This window comes from Podarcis liolepis (genome assembly GCF_965112155.1).
Source record: "Podarcis liolepis genome assembly, chromosome: 10".
In the NCBI taxonomy this organism is placed as follows: domain Eukaryota; kingdom Metazoa; phylum Chordata; class Lepidosauria; order Squamata; family Lacertidae; genus Podarcis; species Podarcis liolepis.
In genome coordinates, this window is record NC_139562.1 from 33,990,909 (window position 1) to 34,013,020 (window position 22,112).

At 43.9% G+C, this 22,112-nt stretch overlaps 3 protein-coding genes and 2 long non-coding RNA genes across 7 annotated transcripts in view; 2 read left to right on the forward strand and 3 right to left on the reverse strand.

The window, feature by feature from the left end:
• Positions 1–5,716: 5,716 nt before the first annotated feature.
• On the reverse strand, positions 5,717–8,276 carry LOC310687586 (uncharacterized protein). The gene is made up of 2 exons (XM_083462837.1): positions 7,246–8,276; positions 5,717–6,378 (listed from the first exon to the last, which is right to left on the reverse strand). The coding sequence occupies exons 1-2, from the start codon at positions 8,119–8,121 to the stop codon at positions 6,340–6,342; spliced, it is 915 nt and encodes a 304-aa protein (XP_083318963.1). The 5' UTR covers positions 8,122–8,276; the 3' UTR covers positions 5,717–6,339.
• Positions 8,277–9,033: 757 nt separating this feature from the next.
• Positions 9,034–14,222, forward strand: LOC310687588. The gene is made up of 2 exons (XR_014516485.1): positions 9,034–9,795; positions 13,477–14,222. It is a non-coding gene; the product is annotated as an uncharacterized lncRNA (long non-coding RNA).
• Positions 10,435–11,490, reverse strand: LOC310687589. The gene is made up of 2 exons (XR_014516486.1): positions 10,761–11,490; positions 10,435–10,563 (listed from the first exon to the last, which is right to left on the reverse strand). It is a non-coding gene; the product is annotated as an uncharacterized lncRNA (long non-coding RNA).
• POLR3H (RNA polymerase III subunit H) lies at positions 11,805–17,705 on the reverse strand. The gene is made up of 6 exons (XM_083462838.1): positions 17,416–17,705; positions 16,720–16,816; positions 14,508–14,594; positions 13,950–14,013; positions 12,779–12,986; positions 11,805–12,526 (listed from the first exon to the last, which is right to left on the reverse strand). The coding sequence occupies exons 1-6, from the start codon at positions 17,692–17,694 to the stop codon at positions 12,473–12,475; spliced, it is 789 nt and encodes a 262-aa protein (XP_083318964.1). The 5' UTR covers positions 17,695–17,705; the 3' UTR covers positions 11,805–12,472.
• A 3,859-nt stretch (positions 17,706–21,564) lies between these two features.
• NUP205 (nucleoporin 205) overlaps positions 21,565–22,112 on the forward strand; it is a 43,426-nt gene continuing 42,878 nt past the window's right edge. The window contains exon 1 of one of the 3 annotated variants that reach the window (XM_083462843.1): positions 21,565–21,652. In XM_083462843.1, the coding sequence (XP_083318969.1) occupies positions 21,625–21,652 (28 nt within the window). In that variant the 5' untranslated portion in view covers positions 21,565–21,624. Of the gene's footprint in view, positions 21,949–22,112 lie in introns of all 3 variants that reach the window. The other 2 variants (XM_083462844.1, XM_083462842.1) reach the window with 2 other exon arrangements.

A 22,112-nucleotide genomic window follows, 5' to 3' on the forward strand; every position in this document is an offset into this window, starting at 1 on the left:
TGGGGATTTCCTAGCGGTAGTAATTCTTGTATGACACACAGATTCACTATTGAGACTTGTTCTCATATGCACTAATTACTTAAAAATACGCACAGTACATTCAAGAGACGGGCTGTCACCCAGGCAGGGCCGTAGCTAGCGGGTGGTGAGGTGGGCCCCGCAAGGGGCGCAGGCGATTGAGGGCGCAAAATCGGCTTAAAAATATGTCCATAAATATCAATATCCATTATTGCCTCATAAGAAATGGTTTTAAACAGAGTGTGAATTGAGTGGGGGGTTGGGGATGGAGGAGAGGCGGAAAGAAGAGCTAATTTGTCCGTGGCTAGGGGTGCAATCTGGATGGTTCTGCCAGGGGCGCAATATTACCTATCTGTAGCTCTGCACCCAGGAGACGTTTTAACTGATATTGCTGCGCATTGCTCCCATTACAATATATTTACAGTACTGCTGATGGGGGCTGGGGCTACATAGCTGGTTATGTTTGCACTGATGTAACTTGCAATTGTTTTACTTCAGGGTGCTTGCTGTGATGTATGGCTATTTTATTTTATTTTATTTTCGGTTTGTATTTATTGTTGCTAAACAACAGTTTTAACTGTGACCAGAGGTAGATGCTCCTGGTGGTTTTTATAAGCACAAGAATATTTGGCTGTCTGCTGTAGCCTAAGGAATTTTAACACAGTATAAAGGTAAAGGGACCCCTGACCGTTAGGTCCAGTTGTGGACGACTCTGGGGTTGCGGCGCTCATCTCGCTTTACTGGCTGAGGTAGCCGGCGTACAGCTCATGTGGCCAGCATGACTAAGCCACTTCTGGCGAACCAGAGCAGTGCACGGAAATGCCGTTTACCTTCCCTCCAGAGCGGTACCTATTTATCTACTTGCACTTTGACGTGCTTTTTAACTGCTAGGTTGGCAGGAGCTGGGACCGAGTAACGGGAGTTCACCCCGTCATAGGGATTCGAACTGCCAACCTTCTGATCGGCAAGCCCTAGGCTCTGTGGTTTAGACCACAGTGCCACCCGCGTCCCTTAACACAGTATAGTGACATTAGGCTGCATGTCTTTAGCATATAATAAATTTTCCCTGTAATGGACCAGGTACATAGCATAAGAGTATATTTTTGTCTGGATATATTTTTGTCCAAGGAGCCTCTTGTAGTTGAGTGCCTTTTACCAGATTCATTTGGTAATGAGATAATCTGGCCACTGTAGTGTATGCAAAGCAGTCTATGTGGCTCGGCCCTTGGGCCTGATGGAGAACCTCCAAGATGGAACAGTTAGACTGCTTATAGGGACAGATAGCCAGCACCATATAAATCTCTGCTAAAATATATTCACTGGCTTCCCATATGCTACCAAGCTGGGTTCAAGACTGTTGTGCTAATATACAAAACCCTGAACAACTTGGGTCCAGTCGATGTTAAGAACCACCTGAGTCCTTTGAACCCATCTCAATAATCCAAAGAAGCACTGTTGGTGGTCCCCTGTGTTATAAAGATCCAAATGATCAATTCTAAAAGTTTGGCATTTAGGGTCATTGGTCCTATGCTGTGGAATACGCTTCCAACAGAGATTTGGCAGGCATCCTCGCATTTGACTTTCAGGCATCTCTTGAAGAACTTTTTATGCTGACACATTTATACAGCTGTTTAAACATTATTGATTAGTCAGTCCTTTCAATGATTCTTTTGTATTGTTTTTATAGTGCACCATGTTTTCTTGTATTATATTGTACACTGTCTTGATGTTTTCCAAAAGTTAGCAGTACAGTTGACTCTCAACGTATGTAGGGGTTATGCTCCAGGAACAGTGCAAAAAGTCAAAATCGCACATAGTCAAAAACACTCTCCCTGCACCTGTGTATGATTTTCCAAGGCCACACACACTCTTTCAAGGCCACTGAACACTCTCCCTGTACCTCCCAATTCTCTCCCAACGTGAGTGCAATGGTAGGTGGGATTGCCAATGGTTTTTTTCCTGGATGCCCACCTCCTTTGTGATTTTTATTTATTTTTTCAGTGAAGTGCTTAGAACTGAATTTCCACAAGACAGAGATCTGTATCGTCCTTATCTCTCTATTTGCCAGGGTCCGTCCCCCCGGGAGTTGTGTTGTGCAGCTGTCAGTATGCCCACTTGGGCATCAAAGAGGGGAGGACCAAGGCAAGAGCTGCTGTCCAGTAGAATGGTAAGCAAAAGTACAAATGCATATGGAAAGTACAAAGTGCAAATAAAAGGCTGAAAGCTTATATGCAGGCATAGCACATATAGGGCAACTACAGCGCATATTCAGGGCAACATTCAAGGAGGTTGTCTTGTCACAAACATGACATCAAGTCAATGTTCCATTGAATTCAACTGGAGTGGGACAGAAAAGTTACCGGTAAGTGTGAATAGGTTTTCTGCTTTCCAATTTTTGCAAAGAAGCGAGCACAGAAATAGAATCAGACCCTTTAGCAAGTCCCACATAATTGAATGAGACCTATTTCCTAGTAAGGGCATACATGCAGCAGTCTGTCTTACTGAAATAAATGGGATTGTTTCGAAGTAAACATGACTAGAACTGGGCGGTCAAATTTACATCATAAGTCTTATACCTGTGTACTCTAAGGAAGCCTTACATGTTTTAATATGGCTTGATGCTAGATAAATGTACTTAAGTCTGCAACCTTAATGTGTGAAAATAGACAAGAGTGCACCTATCCTTTTGGGTGATTTTATGAGCAGACCTTCTGTTCTGCATTATTTCCTATTATATTTGATCATTCTGGTGGTAAAAACATAAGTTGTTTCTATGGAAAAATAATATTGTGACGGTATTTAATGCATTTTAAAAGTATCTTAATGTGATTGTAGCAGCTGGAGGTTAACAGTAGTCAATTTCATGTGACCACTTATTTCTCTGCAGAACAATAACCCAAGCTGTGCAGAATGATTGTAAACAAATGGTATTTTTTCACCTGTGTGTTACTATATTACACTGTATTGCTTTATTTGCATCAGAATTCTACTAAGGAGGGATTGAATTTTTAGAGCTATGGGTCTGATGGATGAATGATTTGAACAGGGCAACTTGGATTAACCATGTACACTGGCCAAAAATCTGACTATATAGCCTTTATAGCCTTAAAAGTTGCACCATCCAGTAGTGGTTTACATACTGGTATAAAAGTGTACAGTATCTGGTACTACGAGGTCAATTCTCTTTTATTTCTCTACAATACATTAAAACTGGTGTATTTGTTTTTCTCCCCTCAAAGGAATGTGTAAATTATCCCCTTGCCATTCTTTGACAAGTCTTTCTTACAGCAATGATGGGAATCATTTGTAAAAAATAACAATAATTTTAATAGTCTATATTTTTTTTAAAAAAAAAATAAGATTCGTCTACCTATCAAATCCCTTTTCCTTCCCCAAGTTGTTTTAATTGAAGCTATACAGGTCTTTGTTGTTATTAATGACTAAGTAATACACATGGCTGTCTGAAGATCCTGCACCACATAAGACCATTAAGTCTGGGATCTAAGTTTTACACTCTAAAATTACCTGACTATGCTCCTGATCTTTCTGCTTTATTTGGGCCAAGTGGAGTTTCTGGACCAGTTTCAAAGGCAGCCAACACAATAAGCTAATCAGGTTACCAAAACTTGGATAATTGTTTCAAAGTTATCTCTGTTCAGATATGGGTGTGGTTGTTTCATAAAAGATGTTCTGTGCCACAGAGGCCACCTATGAATCTAGTACATGGTTAGGCAAACTAAGGCTCGGGGGCCGGATCTGGCCCAATCACCTTCTAAATCCAGCCTGCGGACGGTCCGGGACTCAGCATGTTTTTACATGAGTAGAATGTGTCCTTTTATTTAAAATGCATCTCTGGGTTATTTGTGGGGCATAGGAATTTGTTCATTCCAGCCCCCCACAAGGTCTGAGGGACAGTGGACTGGCCCTCTGCTGAAAATGTTTGCTGACCCCTGATCTAGTAGCACCTCCAAATTATCTATCTGCTCCTTTTGGGGGCGGGTGGGGTGAGGCTTCATTCAAAACCTATTTGGGCCACTTAACTGGACAAATTAACTACTCATAAGCAGTATTTCTGCATTAGCTGGATTAGGTTTCAGTTTATTGTTCCTCATTCAGTCCATTATTAAGTTTAACTACTGGTTTAGAATGTCTACTGGCTCACCTTAATTAGATGAGAGGTAGCGTAGAGCTAGATGGTGGTACCTGAGCCCACATCCCCCTCAATGATTCTAACTCGTTTAACTTAGATCAGGGTTTCCCAAACTTGAGTCTCCAGCTGTTGTTAGACTACAACTCCCATCATCCCTAACTACCAGGATCAGTGGGCAGAGATGATGGGAACTGTAGTCCAAAAACAGCTGGAACTCAAGTTTGGAAAACCCTGAAAAGGTTTTTAAAAGCATAGGGGATAAAATAGAGCCTTGTGGATCTCCACCTAAACCTTTTGACCCAATGATACTGTATTTCGTTTGTAATTGTAATGCATTGAGAACCTCAGGGAGAAGCTTGGGAGGCTCCTGGAATATATTCTTGAAGATTTTCCCTTGACAGACTACAGGATTCTTTAAATTCCTTTTGAATGAAGTAAGTGCAATGGCACTTGCCCACATTCTTCCTATTCTATCTTTGTCTTTTCCTCCCTCTGTAGAGTCCCCCACTGTTCTGGACTGTAATTGCCTAGTGGGCAGAAATTTGTCAATTTTGCCTATGCAACTCTGTAAGGCAGCATATACGGTACATGAATATATAACGTATACCTTTGTATATTTATAACCATGTACAAATAGTACACAATAAAAGATTGATTTTAGACAGTGTATTAAATGGAGTATCCCTAAAGGTAAATGGTGCTTACAAGGTAGGAGCGATTAAGGCTGCAATCCTAAATATACTTACTAGGGTGCAGGCCTCATTTAGCTTATGGGACTACCACTACTGAGTAAAAATATATCCATAAGATCACCTTGCACAATAAAAAATTAAATATAAAATAATTTCTGTTCACCACCAAACACTCCTGAGTGCTTATATCCCAACTATCCCAGCAATATGGGAGACGAGCATATTAATCATTCTGAACCAGAAGGCAGCTGGTCCATTGATCTTGTAATAGGTTGTCAATTCATGGTCTTTTAGAGGCACAAGTAGAACAATGCAAAGAAGAAAAAAGTGCTATAGATTTGCATTAATCTTGTTAAGCCAACATAATAAATAACTCACATGAGAAGGTATGAACACCCAATGAGGTATATAAGGGAACTTTTTTTTAGAAAAAAGCAGTCTTGTCTAACCTCAGTGCTCCGTGTCAAGTAATCAGCTCAGTATATGAGCTAGCTTTCTTTATAGCAAATTTATGCTGGGGGGGGGGGTGTAGGAAATGCACTTTCCATGGCTCAGCATAAAGCAACTATCCTTTTCACAAGTGACAGTGCCTGCCACTCCTTATTCTAAATACAACTGTGAACTGAGTAAAGCTTCTTCCAAGCAACTGATTTGATTTAAAATCTACTAGCCTTCAACTACACTTAGGTGGTATGCTGGAGAGTATCAGCTCAAGCCTATACATTTCTACTACACTCCAGGTAAAATGTATATACTGGAACCCAGCCTGAAATATACTCGGAGTCAAGTGTGGATTTCATATTTTCATTCAGCTCATAGTAGTGAGGAATGAAAGTTCCCCCCGAAATGTCTGCTTTATATACATTATTTACACAATGGGCCCCACATGATTTGCTAATTCCGGGATTCTCCTGTAGGCCAATCAGGTTGCAGATTCACTTCCACCTGGAGTTGGATTGGGTGGCTCCTGCGGACCAATCAGACTGCTGCATTCTAGATCCTATTGTTTTAGGACCAATCGGACAGCACCAATTCCATACGGCGAGGCGTCGCATGCTAGCACCACCGACAGCCTCTCGCTGAAGTGTGCCAAGACCAAGTTTGAGATGAGCAAGTCCTTGACTGCCTGGAATGCGGTCTCCTGGCGCTGGCTCCACACCCAAGGGGCCCGCTTGTCCAGGAGTCTGTGTAGGGGCTCTGCTACCGCCGCCTTATGGGGGAGGAAGGCATGGTAAAAGTTCAGTAGTCCCAAGAAGGCCTGAAGTTCAGTCTTGCCTTTGGGCACTGGGGCATCACAAATGGCCCGTACCTTGTCCCCAGTTGGGTGGACCCCTTCTGCGTCCACCATAAATCCCAGAAAGTCCACCCGAGGCACTCCTAGTAGACACTTTTCCTGCTTCATCTTGAGACTCACCGTCTGGAAACGGTGCAGAATGGTGCGGAGGCAGTCCTCAAACTCCTCTGGCGTGGGCCCGGCAATCAACACATCATCGAAGAAGGGGGTGACGCCAGGAATCCCTTTAAGGAGAGAGTCCATTAGATTCTGGAATATGCCTGGTGCCACGCTGACACCGAATTGCAGCCGCTTTACCTTGAATGCTCCTCTGTGCCTCTGCTGTGGCCTCATCCACAGGCAGCTGTTGATAGGCTTGGGCCAAGTCCAGCTTGCCAAAAAAAATTGACCCAGCCAGGGTGGCGAGGACATGGCTGACCACTGGCACTGGGTATACGTGGGCCGCGAGGGCCTTGTTTATGGTACATTTGTAGTCTGCACAGATGCGGACCGAGCCATTAGGCTTGATGGGTGTGACAATCGGGGTTTCCCAGGGGGCATTAGGCACAGGCTCCAGCACTCCTTACTCCATGAGCTGGCCCAATTCCTTGTCTATACGGGGTTTCAGGGCGAACGGGACCCAGCAGGCCTTGAGCCTCACAGGTCATACTGCGGGGTCAAGCTGTAGGGCAATCGGGGGGCCGTATACTGTCCCAATTTCCCATCGAAAACCCCCAGAAATTCCTTGCATATGGCGTCCACATCCACTTGTAAGCTAGTGTGGTTCACCCCGGTGACAGCTAACCCCAGCGGTCCAAACCATGCCAATCCCAGTAAGTTAACGTAGGGCCTCTTGACCACAAGCAAGTCCAGTTGCCGCGTCTGCCCTGAAGGTCCCCACCCCATTGTGGGGACCTCACATTTCTGGAGGTCCCGGAGGGTGAGTGGGGCGGGCCTGAGTTTGGGACCCCCACTAGGTCATAGTTTCCTTAAGGTCCTTGCCGAGATTATGGACAGAGTTGAACCCGTGTCAAGCTCCATGCAGCACGGGGACCCCTCTATCTGTACCTCTACATAATTTTTTTCTATGTTGGGTGGGGCAACTGGTATACCTGGCAGTCCGTGATCTCTGTCGAGTTGTCTTGGTGTGTTGGGCCCCAGGGCCTGGGGTTCTTGGATTGGTCATCTGATGCCTGGTGTTGGGTGGGCTGAGCCCGACACACCCGGGCAATGTGTCCCCATTTTCTGCACTGCCTGCACTCTGCGTTGCGGAAACAGCAGGTCCTCCTCTCGTGACTCTCCCCGCAGCTTGCACAGTTCCCTCCTTCTCGTCGAGGCAGCTGCGGTCTGTGTGCTGCTTGAGTGCGCTGCTGTACTCGGTGCACCTCCTCCCTGTCGGATCTTGAGTCATTGGCAAGGTCTTTGTGGTGGACCCTCAGCTGCTCGGCAGCTTCAGTTGCCAGGGCCTCCTCCAGCGCGACCTGGAACGTTAGGTCCTTCTTGGCATAGAGGCGTCGTTGCAGCTTCTCATCCTTCAGGCCACCGATGAGGCGGTCACGAAGCATGTTCTCCAATTCTGAGAAGTTGCAGAACCGGGCGGCTTGGTGGAGGGAGGTCACAAACCCAGTTATGGTTTCCCCAGGGGCTTGCCGCTTTGCGTAGAAGGCATTTCGAAGAGCCACCACCGAGGGCTCTATCTCTCTGTCAATCCCTGTACGGGCCACCACCGAGGGCTGTGGTGAGAAGTGCCCCTTCAGCCGTTCCATTATTGTTTTGTAAGGAACAGTAGCAACGTCTTCAGGTGCAAGGAGAGCCCGGGCAATTTCGAATGTCTCCTCTCCGCAGACACTGAAGAATATTGCTCTCTTCTTGGCGTCTTCTTCGTTGGTGACCCCTTTGGCTTCTAGGAGGAAGGTGAAATGGGAGGCGTACGCTTCCCAGTCTCCAGATGCTGGGTTGAATGGCAAGAAGCTGCTTTTGGTTGCCATTCTGAGTTCCTTGGGTCCAGGAGCTGAAGCCTGGACACACGGTGTAAGGCAGCCGTGTGGCAGGTGGCGGTGCTTTGTGTGGCGGTCAGCTCAGGGGGATCCCACATTCGTTGCCAGTGAAATATACTCGGAGTTGACTGTGGATTTCATGCTCTTTATTCAGCTCATAGTGAATAGTGGTGAGGAATGAAAGTTCCCTCGAAATGTCTGCTTTATATACATTATTTACACAATGGGCCCCACATGATTGGCTAATTCTGGGATTCTCCTGTAGGCCAATCAGGTTGCGGATTCACTTCCACCTGGAGTTGGATTGGGTGGCTCCTGCGGACCAATCAGACTGCTGCATTCTGAATCCTATTGTTCTAGGACCAATCAGACTGCTGCAATTTGGATCCTATTCAACTCAGTACATAGCACAACCTTAAAGTGTTATTCTAAAGTCTTATTCTGGAATACTTTTAAAATCTTCCCAAGCTACTTATTTTGGGCATGTACTTGCCTTGCTATATTTAAGCAAAACCACGATTGCTAATTCCGCCCGAAAGCAACCTTGAAATCACACTGAGAATGGAGGCTGAAAACATGTTTATTTTTCAATTGAGATAAGTTAACTGAAGAGAACGGCTTTGCCAAACAGACGCTCGACTCCCAGAACCGAACGAATACACTTCATCCTTTCCCGCTACCCACCCCGAGGCAGGCTGGGACTACACTTCCCAGCATCCATTGCTTCTGGGTCCTCACATACAGGATTAGCCAAGGCAGCCTTACCCGGTTGTCATTATGTTGGAAGCACAGATTACGACTTTGTTTTGCAGCATAACAAGAGGAGTAGCTTCTGTCGTCTGAGGGAGCCTTCTGAGAATCAGCAGCGGGGTCCCTCGAGCCTAAGAAAGTGACCCTTCTATCCCGGCGCTACCCTGGGCGCCTCTGCTCCTCTGGGGGCCTCTCGTCGACGACGGCGCTTTATGAAACGTCACGTCGTTCCGGTTTTTCAAAATGGCCGCGGTGTCGGCGGCAGTTAGCGTCCTGGGAGTTGCTCCTGCCTATCGGGGGGCTCCGGTCTCCTTCACCTTTCCTTCGTAGGCTTGCTGGGCCGAGGCGCCCAAGAATTCTGCGATACTCCAAACTGGCCCTCGTTCGCATTCAAAATAAAATAAAAAATGAAGCCAAGCAAGGTATGTCAACGCGGTCTCTTATCGAGACTTAAAATACGTTATTTCGGAGGCCAAGTATTATTACGCAGGCTCCAAGAACAGGAAACACCTCGGCAAGGGAAGATTTCGAGCCAGTTTATGTGCTGGAAACAAGCTTCTGGGATGCCAAGAACTCGCTCCGACAACGTTGGGTAAACACGACTTGTTTCCAAGTGAGGGGTTGGGGGGGAGCTGCAATCAGCTAAAAGGTTTCCGCCATATTTTAGTATAGTAGATCAAATGCTAGCAATTAAGTTTTTGATATGGGAGCTGTTGCTCCCCCTCACGTGTTCTGTGTAAATTGCTGGGGGGTTTTAGACTAATGTATTGTGAATTAGATGTTATGAGTGCTTGTTATGAATTTTATGAGGCGCTTTAAATTCCAATTTTATTTGGTTGGTGTCTTTCAATTTTTAATCTAGGCCATCTTGGAATAGCATTACTCAAGAATTGTGGCAGATTTACTAAAACACTGGTCAGAAAATGGCGCACACACAAAGCTTATTCTGCAGTCCTTTGAGCTGTGAATTTAACGCTGCCTTTTACTTGGTTTATGCTTATTTTATAATTTTTGGATTACTTTGTTACTCTGCTGGATGCACTGAAAAGTCATCCTGGGAATTTTCCACATTGAAGCATGTTATATACAAGGGTTAAAATAAAGACTATGATTCTAATATTCTCTAAAGTTCACTTATGGATTTCAAATGTGTCCTTCCAACCATGTGGAATAAAAGCAGTACAATGCTGTACGATCAGTGCAGTGGGCCCAACCCTCAACAAAGCTTAGACAATGCACTTCTTGAACTTCAGTCACATGACCCTCTGGTTCAGCAAGCATTTTAAAGCAATGGCAGTTTCTAATTTCTTTTTTTTAAATATTATTTTTTAAAAATATCATTGAATAGAAATTCTAATGATTAAACAATATATTTTTTTAAATAAAAAAATCATGTCTACTCAAAAGTCTTACTGATTTCAGTGGTGCTAACTCCAACATAACTGGTTATTGGCTAGAAGCCTGAGTGTATTTATTAATTAAGCTGGTTCAGATTCTATATTGAGGGAGTCACAATAGGAAAGTCTTTGCTTTATGGCAAGAAAGAACAAGTGGTTATTTCTGGGGAACTTTATTTAGGTGTTTAAAAACACTATTAAATTGGTTTATGTCATGTCAACATCACACAAAAATGTAAATTATTTTAGGCAGCACTATACAATAAAATAAGGGACAAGGGTGGTGCTGTGGCCTAAACCCACAGAGCCTAGGGCTTGCTGGTCAGAAGGTTGGCAGTTTGAATTCTCGCGATGGGGTGAGCTCCCATTGTTCAGCCCCAGCTCCTGCCCACCTAGCAGTTCGAAAGCACATCAAGTACAAATAGATAAATAGAACGGTCAGGGGTACCTTTACCCTTATACAATAAAATAGAAGATTTAAACCAGTGCAAAGTTTATTGGAACTTCAGGTACCTCCATTTCAGGAGGCTTTCATTGAAAAGCGGTCAAAAACCTGATGGCATTGCCACTTCTCTGGCTGTATAGGTAACTCATATATCCTTTATAACCAAAGCTGCTGTTCAAGCCCTTATACACTAGCAATATTTATTAGAAAAACACTGGCTCTGCAATAATTACCTCGCATAGGAACATCAGAAGCAGATGTCCTGCACAACCCTCAGTGGGTTACAGCAGCATTAAAACCTCCAATCAAGGCCTTGAAACAGGAACAGCCAAGTCAGAGCGGCTTCACCGGTGAACTTGTAAGCCAAATATATCGCCATCAAGAAGCAGGCTCTATTCAAGTATGTTACGATAGAAGACATGTACGTCAAAAGCCCTTCTTAAAATGAAGAGCTGTATTTATTACCTGATGCTCTGGTAGTCCGAGCTTTGCTTTTTTCATTAGTGGTCAACATGTATAGTCCTATGATGCTGTAGAAATGTTTTATTGTGTACTGTGATTGTGTCTTTGTGTGCCTTTTGCACTGCTGCCCAATGTTCTATTTTCTACTACAATGCAGTCAAAGACCAAAAACTGAATGGCCATTGTCTATGTTTGCACTCCTATTCAATGCCCAAGGAAGAATTATCTACTTTAAGATATGAATATCTGCCTCCTTATACAGAAAGTCAACAAAAGTTGTTGAGTTTTGAGATGTCATTCACATTCACATCATTCACATGTATCTGAAGAAGTGTGCATGCACACGAAAGCTCATACCAAGAACTAATTTAGTTGGTCTTTAAGGTGCTACTGGAAGGAATTTTTTTATTTTGACTATGGCAGACCAACACGGCTACCTATCTGTAACTGATTCACATCTACAGCAACTTTCATTAGAATTTTGTTCTGTAGAGGAAAAAAAGGCTATAATCCATCTACATTTCTAATCTAAAAACAAACTCAAGCCACATGTTTTCATGGAAGACAGCAAGATTAAGAAGGGCAGCTAACAAGGTTTGTTTGCTCTCTAAACACTGCAGACTTACTAGCCCCAATTATTAGAGTGTTCTGCAAGTACAGTGGCTCACTGAATTTGCCAGGGGTTAAGCAAATAGTTCCAAGATATTCAGGAGGACCCATTGGAGGCAGCCTGATGGCTATATAGATTTGATTCTTACCCTTGCCCTAGCTTTACTAGTCTTCCTTATCAGTATGTGACCTTTAAAAGCCAGGGCCTGAATTTCCTCCACTGTCAGAAACACATCCATCAAAATGGGGAAAAGGAACAAGAGGGATTCAGTAAAATGACTGCAAGCTTTCATAACATCATTCCTCTTCACCTCTCAAATCGCTACTGGGTTCTTCTAGACTGAAATGTTTCAAAGTTTCTTCTTGCATCTGCTTTAAACACAAGGCCTGTCTCAAATTTCTTCTAGGGTAGCAGATTCTTCTTAGGTTCTTGTACCCAGTTCTGCTAGGTAGAAATATCAGAACCACCAGTTTGTTGACAGGGCCATGGTATGCAAATATTCTGTGTTGATGACATCACACTGGATGCTCCCACTCATCTTCTACTTCAAAACTAGGGTAAAGTAGAAATAGAAACACAGTGTTTCCATTCTGCAGTTGCTTTCTAAGGAGAGAAAAATGCACACACTGGCTTTTTCAATCTGGTAAATGCCCATCTTGTAGAAGTCTCTCCCTTTGGCTAACTGTTTGTCCACCAGGATAGGAGACCCAGACCAGGTTCACTGATAGATCCCTGCACAGAGAAAGAATATATGTTAGAATTTAGCACATGAAAATCTGGATTATCCATTTAATCTGCAGTATTCTCTGAATTCTGAGTTTTTCATTCTGAGGTCACTTAGAGATCCTCACATACCCTTTCCTCACAATTATAAATACTTGAAAGAATAAGGTCTACATCCTATCACCAAGGATGTGACTACTTTTAGGTAGTGAAAGGATATTTCAAAAGCCTATGTAGAAAGGAGTAGTGTTAAATAGTTACCACTAGTGTGTAGGGGGCTTCCTTCTTCTGCACCTCCTCTGTGGCACTAGAGGTGGAGGGCTCTGCAGAGCTTGGGCCTGTTGGGGATGTGTCAATGAAAGTTTCATCAACCACCCGGAAACGGATTTCCTCTCCTGTATCCATATACAGGTCATGGGCTCCTTCTTCGGTCTCATATTCCCAAACCCATACTTGTTCTGCTTCATCACTGGGCACATAGAGAGTTAAGGCAACAGTGCGATAAGAAGGCATAGAAGTTCAAATTCAAGTATGAAATCCCTTTTCTGATATTGGCTTTCACAGCTTTTTAACTTAAGTACAGTACAAGTAAAATAATGCTAAATTAGATCACTCTCTACAGCAATGGAAAATTTTCTGCTGCAAATTATCCTAAATGCATTCTGGAAAATGCATTTCGCTGTCCCCTGTGCAAGGTTTTCACACAGACCATGCTGCTAATAAATGTCTCTTATGTTATGCAGCAAGAAAATTGAATTCAATCCAGCAACTAACCACAGGTCTCAGGATGGAAACAAATAAGACATTTGATTTGGACTGCAGTTTCCCAAACCTTAACTGATCTCTTCCTATTAATGCCCTTCACACCACAGCCCTCAACCCAACTAATCTTTGGGTTGTATCCAATGTGCAAGTAGAAGGCAGCTTTGTGCAATGGATCCTTTTCTCTTCCCCTACAGTTTCCACAAAGCTTCCCTACAGAGTCTGGGGGCCCTGCCAAACATTGAAGGCTGCGTCCATCCATGGCTACAGAGTTTGTGCCCAGGGAGGTTGCCTATGATTAGATGGAGGAATCTTGTGCCCTGCAACCCTGAGCTCTTACACCTGCAGCACCAGATGACACAGCTCACAATGTCTGATAATTCCTCTCTAAATGAGCTTGGGGGGGCAGGGATGAGGGTAAATGAAAGATCCATTGTGAAAGTGTTGGATACACCCAGTTTTTCAAAAATTATATGGATGCTTTCCTGAGCCTAGTGACCTAATATTAATATTAGTCTAGCATTAAATAACAGACAATCTACTGGAACGTTTTGTAACATAACTCAGAGGGGGTTTTGCATTAAGTAAAAACAGACTCCATCTGAAGGGAAGTAGTTTTCATATTATACATCTTTAGACATCCAGCGTCAGGGAGCTGTTTAGAGGATACAACTTGGCAGGTTGCTGTAGGGATTCTGGAGGAATGATGATGTCATCAAAGAACCCAAGTGAAACTACGAAAAAGAAGTTCAGATTAATAAAGAAGCAACATGGATGCAATGCGACTCCTAGAATTTAAGCTTTCCCCATGTCATCACCTAGTGGCATGTCCAATAAGGAATCTGAACCTATGTCCAGCATTCTTTCCGCTGTACTGTAAATTTAATAAATGCAGAATTGGAATATCCATCAGGACAATAAAGGAGAACAACTTTAAGCCTCAGATATGTTTTTCCACCTTTCATTCTATATTGACGTATTTTTATTTATTTTTCAGAAAAGAAACTGAAGTTCAGTTCTTTTGGCAATGTTTTGCTGCTATTAAGGAGTGATTCCAAACATCTTAACCATAGTAACTTCAAACTTTATTAATAGAACAGTCTTTCTTTTGAGACATATCTACTGGTTATCTTGATATAATATTCCAGAATTCTAGACACCCACTGCAGTCCTACCCATAATATTCCTGTGATTATTTGGTGAATTACTAGTAAAAGTTAAAATTTACCCCGAACTCCTTCCAGACTGCAGCCTTTTATTACTCCAACCAGAATTTCATCCAGAAAGGGGTGAAACACAACATACCGAAAATGCACTGTAAAAGAAAAAAGCAACACAATATGCTGCTTGAACAAGTCACAATTCCCTCCCTCCCTATGGATCGCTAAAATAGCAATCCAATACAGTGGACGATTGGGTTGCAAACATAATCCGTGCGGGAAGCACGTCTGCAACCCACAGCGTCGGGTCTTCGTGGGTTGCGATTTGGCACCTGTGCGCATGTGCAGAAACCCGGAAGTAACCCATTCTGGTACTTCTGGGTTCGCTGCGGTGCGCAACCCAAAATTGCGCAACCCGAAGGGTCTGTAAGCCGAGGTACTCCCATTTCAAGCCAAAACCTCCTACGTTTCAATGACAATCACCAAAGCAAGTGTGGCAAAATGTTTGTAGTTGTTGTTTAACAGAAGCATAAGGGTTTTGTCTCTTTAAATAAAGGACATGGCCTCCAATGGGAAGGTGTAAATCCAGGGCAGAACCAAAAGACCCAAAACCATGATACTGGCAAAACATGGGTGGGTGGAGTTGGCACTTGCTTCTGACTTTCTCTGCTTGACAAAATCCAGTATCTACACTCAGACATGCATACAGCTGGGTGTACAAGTGGAGACACTCATGTTTAGGGGTCTAAAAATTTCAAAATTGCCATGATCGCACATCATTAATTGCACCTCTCCATCTCCCAAAAACTGTCTGAGAAATCCTAAGGATAACTATGCTTTCAATCTATGCTTCTATGTCATTGCTCTAATGATGTGCATAGCATATCAGTCCAGTTTCTGGGCAGCTGTGTCAGCTTTTTGAGATTCTGCAAGCCTGGCAGACTGAAAATAGACTTGTTTTGATCGGTAACTAGAGCAAATAGGACAGTGCTGAGTGAACTGCAGCAGTAAGGGAAATGAAGATTAGAGTGGCCCTGTTTGCACCCAAGTGGTCTTAGATTTGTCTTGTCATATATTAGATGTACAAGATAAATGAAGGTCAAGACACCAGCAGTTTCTAGAGTGAACAACTGAAATACACACTGGAAAAAGTCTGTCAGTACCTTTCATTTTCCATAAGAAACTGATGAATTTTAAAAAATAGCAAAAGAAGTCAAAGAAAAGGATAACAAGTGTCATTTATGCAGGAGCATAAAAGTACATATTATGCACACTGCAAGTAATATACTGTCACCATTCAAAGACTGATAAATCCATCAGCATTCTAAAGAACAACATTGTGATAAGTTGAGAATTTAAGACAGGGATCACCAACCTTTTTTGACCAATTGGCTCATTTTTAATTTTGAGAGCCCTGTTGGCACTAGTTACAAAATGGCTGCCATGGAGGGACACGGCATAATACAACATGGCTGCCATGTGGTGCGTGGGTAAAACACCACCACCACCCCCGGCCGCCTCGTGTTTACTATTGGAAATCAACTATGTCTTGCTAGACCTGATAGTTGAGACACAGCTTTTAAAGGCACAAGAACCCTGCTTTTCCAAATGTGAACCCAAAAACAAAGCCTAAGCCGCATCCGGCACCCACACAATTGGAATTGTCCCATTGTAAACTTGCTTCCAAAGTTGGCATATACACCGTGGTACTGCAAGCTATTTATACCATGATTTTTAATGTGTGCCTTCACATCAGATCCTACACAGGAGATATGTCTAAGCAATAAGGTATGACCAATAAAGTGACCACCTGTCAAAGTGGCTCATGGAGGGCTGGTCGCTTCTGGATCTTCTACTCCTGCTGAAGTTGCTCCCCAACCCTGCCATAGGTCAGCATATCATATTTCTATTTCTGCAGCCTAGATCATCAATATATAAACATGTAGAACAAGCCTACCTCCTTGAGAATATTAACAGGTAAGAAAATGTGGTACTGCAGCATACCTAGTGTGTCACCACAACTCTCCTAAGGGATAGCAAGTTCTAAGGATTAAATGAAGTAAAAGGGACTTCTTCTGATGTCTGCCTATGAAGCAGTTCCCAAATGTATTTGCTACAGAAAGTATCTGTTGCTTTACCAGCAAAACGTAGATTCCCACATGAAGAAAATAGAGATCTTAAAGTACTGTAGTGCTGTCTACTCATGTTCATATTGCTTTAGGCACCTCTCTTAAATTTTGTGGTTGTCAACTCTACCAATCCAAAGAATAAGAGGCAAACCTTTTGTATGTGATGCACCATCTCCTGGGAATATGTAGGAATCTTCCAGTTTTGTGATGTCGTAAAGGCAGATGCAGAGGCCAACATTATACACAACCTGTTTGGGGGTGGGGAAGACAAAATCCGGAGAGCAATAAATTCCAGCAACTAGAGGAAATGTGTTAAGCCTTCCTGAAACAATATGCCAGAGTTTATGCACAAGGAAAGCTGTGCAGATGAACCAAACTGGTGAATTGATTCAAAATAATTGTTTAGCAGAAAATTATTTATACGTGCCGGCCTCAACTGGCAAAAGCAGTAGAAAAAGATGAGATAATTAAGAAGAAATTTGAGTGAGTTTCCTAAATGGATACTCCACTTCTAGTTTCTACTTATTTTTTGCCTCCCATTTACTTTCCAGTCGTACACTACATTGCATCTCACTTGGATACTGAATTTAGACTGGTCAAAATCTGGTAGAGTTATTTTTCCATAGTTGTGCAAACTACTGTAGCCACTGCAATTACACCAGTTAAGTTATGTGATTTTTCATCATGCCTAGTATTATATGTGACATTATACTCTTTATTGACACTAAGCCACAGATGCTATTTTCAGTCAACAAACTGGTCTGTTTCTAAAAATCTTCACATTTACAATAGTTGCCCATTAAAAAACTTTAGTCAGCCATCATGGCCTACAACACTTACGCTTTACCTTATTGGCTAACTTCTTATTCAACTCTTCAGTGATAGCGTCATTAAGCTTCCTTTCAAACTGCCATGGAGGAATCCGCACAGTATCTGTCATCTCCACTAACACAAACATGGTGGCCAACAAGATAAAGTTCCTGAAGTAGGAAAAAAGAAGAGTCAGCAAGACAAATGTTCTTTTCTGCAATGATGGTTGTGACAGCAGATGGTAACAGGAGGGGGAAAGATGCTGAAGTTTCTGTGACTGGTGGATCTTGTTCCATTGACCTAATCTGGTGTACATTTCAATTCCTTGTAAAAATCAATGGTTATTAAAGAATTTTGTAACCATTCTGAGCAAGCTAATTTGATTATGAATTACTGTATATCATCAGATTTTACATTACCGTAGTTATTTTTAACAGATTTTTAATTTGCCTATTTTCCAACCTTATTTGCTGGAAAATGTCTACTATCTGCAGTGTGCTGTGAAATATACTGTTTATCATAAAATAAGCCATGTTTTGTTACTTTAAGATACTTAATACCATTTTCTTAACACATAAACTCAAAAGTGGTATACCAAACAATACTGTCATAATTTAATAGGCTAAAATACATTCAATTAGGTTGAGAATTAAAATGGCAAACACAGAACTCATATTTAAAGTACTAAGGCACATAAAAAGCTTTTCTATGAAGCATTCGAAAGCTCCTGGAGGAAGAGTTTCACATGACAGAACCAGAACAGATCGTGTGAATGATAATAATAATAATAATAATAATAATAATAATAATATCTTTATTGTCATTGCACCCTTCGGGGACAACGAAATTACTTGACTGCTCCATAAAAACACTAATTAAACAATACAGTATAATACAGCAAGGGAGATTAGATGACTTTCAAAGTCCGGGCTTCCCATTCAGGGCCGAGATCGCTCTGGAGAAGAAGCTGTTCTTAAGACGGCTTGTTCTTGTCTTCATCGTCCTGTATCTCCGTCCTGGCGGCAGGAGCTCGAAGAGACAGTGACCAGGATGCGATGGATCTTTTACTATGTCCAGTGCCTTCCTATGGCACCTTGTGGCATAAATCTGCTCTAAGGTGGAAAGTGGGCAGCCAACAATGCTCTCTGCTGCCTTAACAACCCTGCACAACCCCATCCTGTCCTGGGTAGTACAGCTTCCGTACCACACACATAAGCCATAAGTGAGCACGCTCTCAATGGCACAGTGATAGAAGGCAAGCAGCAGTTTCTGCGGAAGATGGTTTTTCCTTAGTATTCTCAAAAAGTACAGTCTCTGCTGCGCCTTCTTCACAAGCCCCCTTGTGTTGACACTCCAGGACAGATCCTCTTGTAATTCTTGATAACTTTGATCTTGATTTCATATGAGGATGTCTTTTTAAGACCAAAATGAAAGTAACCGTAATAAAAGCCCTGAAGCTAGTACAGGGGAGGAAAAGAGGGAGTGTGCTGGTGTAAGGCTTGATCTTGGCTTAATGACCTATTTTATTAAGCAGAATTGTTATGTCCAAACTGGCCCTTGGAATCTCTTAAGATGTAAGGTAAAGGGACCCCTGACCATTAGATCCAGTCGTGACCGACTCTGGGGTTGCGACGCTCATCTCGCTTTATTGGCTGAGGAAGCCGTCGTACAGCTTCTGGGTCATGGGGCCAGCACGACTAAGCCGCTTCTGGCGAACCAGAGAAGCACGGAAATGCCATTTACCTTCCCGCCGGAGCGGTACCTATTTATCTACTTGCACTTTGACGTGCTTTGTAATGACCATCAATTTGATAAGAAAAACATTTAGGTAAAAAAAGAAACATGGATTTCTGAGGTAAAACATTGGCGTGTTCTGGATATGCACTCATATCTCACAGGCCCACACACCAAATTCAAGTGCATCTATATTATTTGCCCTGCAACATGCTCAGTTCTAAAACCAGCATGTTTCCATGCTTGGAGTACTGGACTAGGACTGTGGAGCTCTAGGTTCAAATCCTCACTGAGACATACAATTCACCAGATAATCATGGGTTACCCATTCTTAGCCTATAGCCTTCACAGTGTTGCTGCGAGCATAAGGGGTGGTGGGAAGGAGGGAAGGCCCATGTAAGTTGACCTAAGTCAGATAACGATTACTGTATCTGACTACAGACTGAGCATCGTGCACGTTTGGTTTTTCATTTCGTTGCACAGGACTAATTTGCAGAGTAGCAATCTCGCTGTCGGAAAGCTAGAAACGTCTACGGCCTGAACCCATTTACTCTAAAATGCACCTTTTGCACTACAGAAGTGTAATCTGCCCGAATTTTCTCATGAAATGAGATGAAGTGCTCAGCACACGAAAACGCTAAGCAGAAGAATGGTGTGCTTGAAGGCTAAGGCTTACCATGATCATGTGCATTAGGAAGGGAGCCCAATGAACCATGTGCGTGGCCAGGAGAAGAGCCGTCCTGCTCTCCAGATCCTCCTCCTCCCTTTCTTCCCCGTCAGAGGGATCCCCGGCACCCGCTAGCGGGCCGAGGCCGACGGAGGAGCGGCGGCCAAGGCCTGAAGGCTCCCCTGCAAGCCTCCGCTCACTCGCAGCAGCCGAGCAGCCCCAGCCCCAGCCCTCGCGGCTCCACTCACCCGCCTCGCGTTCGTGCTCCACGGCGACCAGCTGTCCGAGGGCAGCGGCAAGGTAAGCGCTCCTTCTATCAGAAGACGGAGGGTCGCTGGCAACCGCGACCTTACAGAAGACCGGACACCGTCTCTTGACCACGCGACGCAGACGTTTGCTAGAGGAAAATGCTGTTTTGCTTTTGCCCGACGGCGCTTTATTCCGAGCGCGCATGCGCAAGAGCCCATAGGGCGACGGGGAGGAAACAGGAAGCCGCTAGAAGGCGCGTGATGGCGGGTGCAGGATTGTATAGGAAGCGTCCCATGCGGGAGTATTTTTGGAGCAGGTGCAGTCCCGCTTGTGAAGAGCCGTAGCCAGGATTTTTGTTGGGGGGCGAGCAGAACCTCCTTTAGCTATGTATTTTTATTGATTTGGAGGGTGGGCAGCTGCCTCTCCCCGCCCACCTCTACGCCCATGTCTGTACTTATCCTATATATTTTGGTCGCTGTGAATTTTGTCGTTTGCTGGTTGCTCTTTTTTGTAGAGTATTGCTATTTAACTAAACGCCAAGCGCGCCGGTGTATACACAAATATTTATAACGGACAAAAGAAATACTATTTAGTCGTACTTTTATCTATTGCAACATGCAGCCTCTCTTTGTCTCTACCCTCTTGTGTCAGGTTTTGGGTGCCAGCAAGACTTTTGGTTGGTTTTGCTGCTTTCCCAGCTGTTCTTCAGAAAAGCTTCCGATGATTCGGCCGTCACCCATCATACGAAAACACTCACTTCTGGGTTTGTGTTGGCTGCTTTTCAACACGCCCCCCCCCCCATGCAAAACAGCCGCCTCGTGTTCTCTAACGCATTAACATCAGCCACAACTGACATACTGGAAGAGTTAAAAACATTACACGCGAACACTTCCCAAGCTGATATGGGGATCAGGGACTTTGCCTTGCATAGAGCTGAAAATCAACCATGGAGGCTTCTGTTGCTACTTTCAGGTTGGGGGGGGGAAAGTATAGAAATTACCTATAACCCCCTAAAGAAAGATAAAGGATGCAGCATTGTTTTTGTATGCAACTTCGCTGGTCCTTCCCTACCACCAACTACCTTGAACGAAACCACCACCCTGAAACCAGTTTATAACAGCCCTTTGCAGTGCAATCCTATGCAAGTTTATTGAGAAGTAAATTCCATTGTGCATAATAGGCTGTACTACTCCGGATTAAGTTCTTAACCAGAGGTACCACTGTATTCCCTAGGAGGAGCGTTTAGTCTTAAAGGCTGCTTTTCCCTTTCCCGCCTTTCTACCAAGAAGAGAGCAAGAACCGCAATTCCCAGCATCCTTTGCTTCTGGGTCTTGAACTTACCGATTAGGTGGCCACGCTGCGCCTGTGCTCCAAATATTCAAGCTGAACGGTTTTCTTTTTGTAATGAATTGAGAGCTGGGTGGGGCTCGATGTAGTAAATGCCACATAACGGAGGAGACCGGCTGATCAGCAGCCTAAATATGTGCATCTTTCCGAGGGCTATTTCTTGCTCAGGCATTAATTTATTCGCCTCTTACTGTTTTGGGGTCTTCTCGGCTGCAGGGGCGCTTTGGCTCGAGTCAGTGAGCGTCCAAGATGTCGGCGCCGTTGGCGGTAATTTCAGGTACGGGGAGGCCCGTGTGCGGCCCGGAGGCCGTGAAGGGAGGTGTCGGTCCCGCAGTGTGACCCTCGCTCCCTCCCGCCCCCCCCCCCGAGTTCGGGAGCGAGGGGCTCCTGGCGCCCTGGCCGGCGCCCTTCTCTTCACGGCGGGAGGGACCATCGTGCTGCCCGTCGTGGCGCCTCCTCCTATCTTCCACTCCAACATATACTACTGTCGGCGTTCCTACATATATGCCTTGCAATCCTCCATGTGGCTACTCGGAAGTAAGTCCCGTTGAGTTCAATGGGATTTGCTACCAGGTAAACGGATGTAGGGTTGCATCCCGCAGCTGCATCGCGCCGGTCCCTCCAGTTTGTAGTGCCTCTCCATTGGCTTCGCCCATACAATTTTTACAGCTCGGTGCCAGTACATAAATGTAACCGGCAATAAATCGGTTTCTGGGGTTTTTTTAAAAAGATAAGTG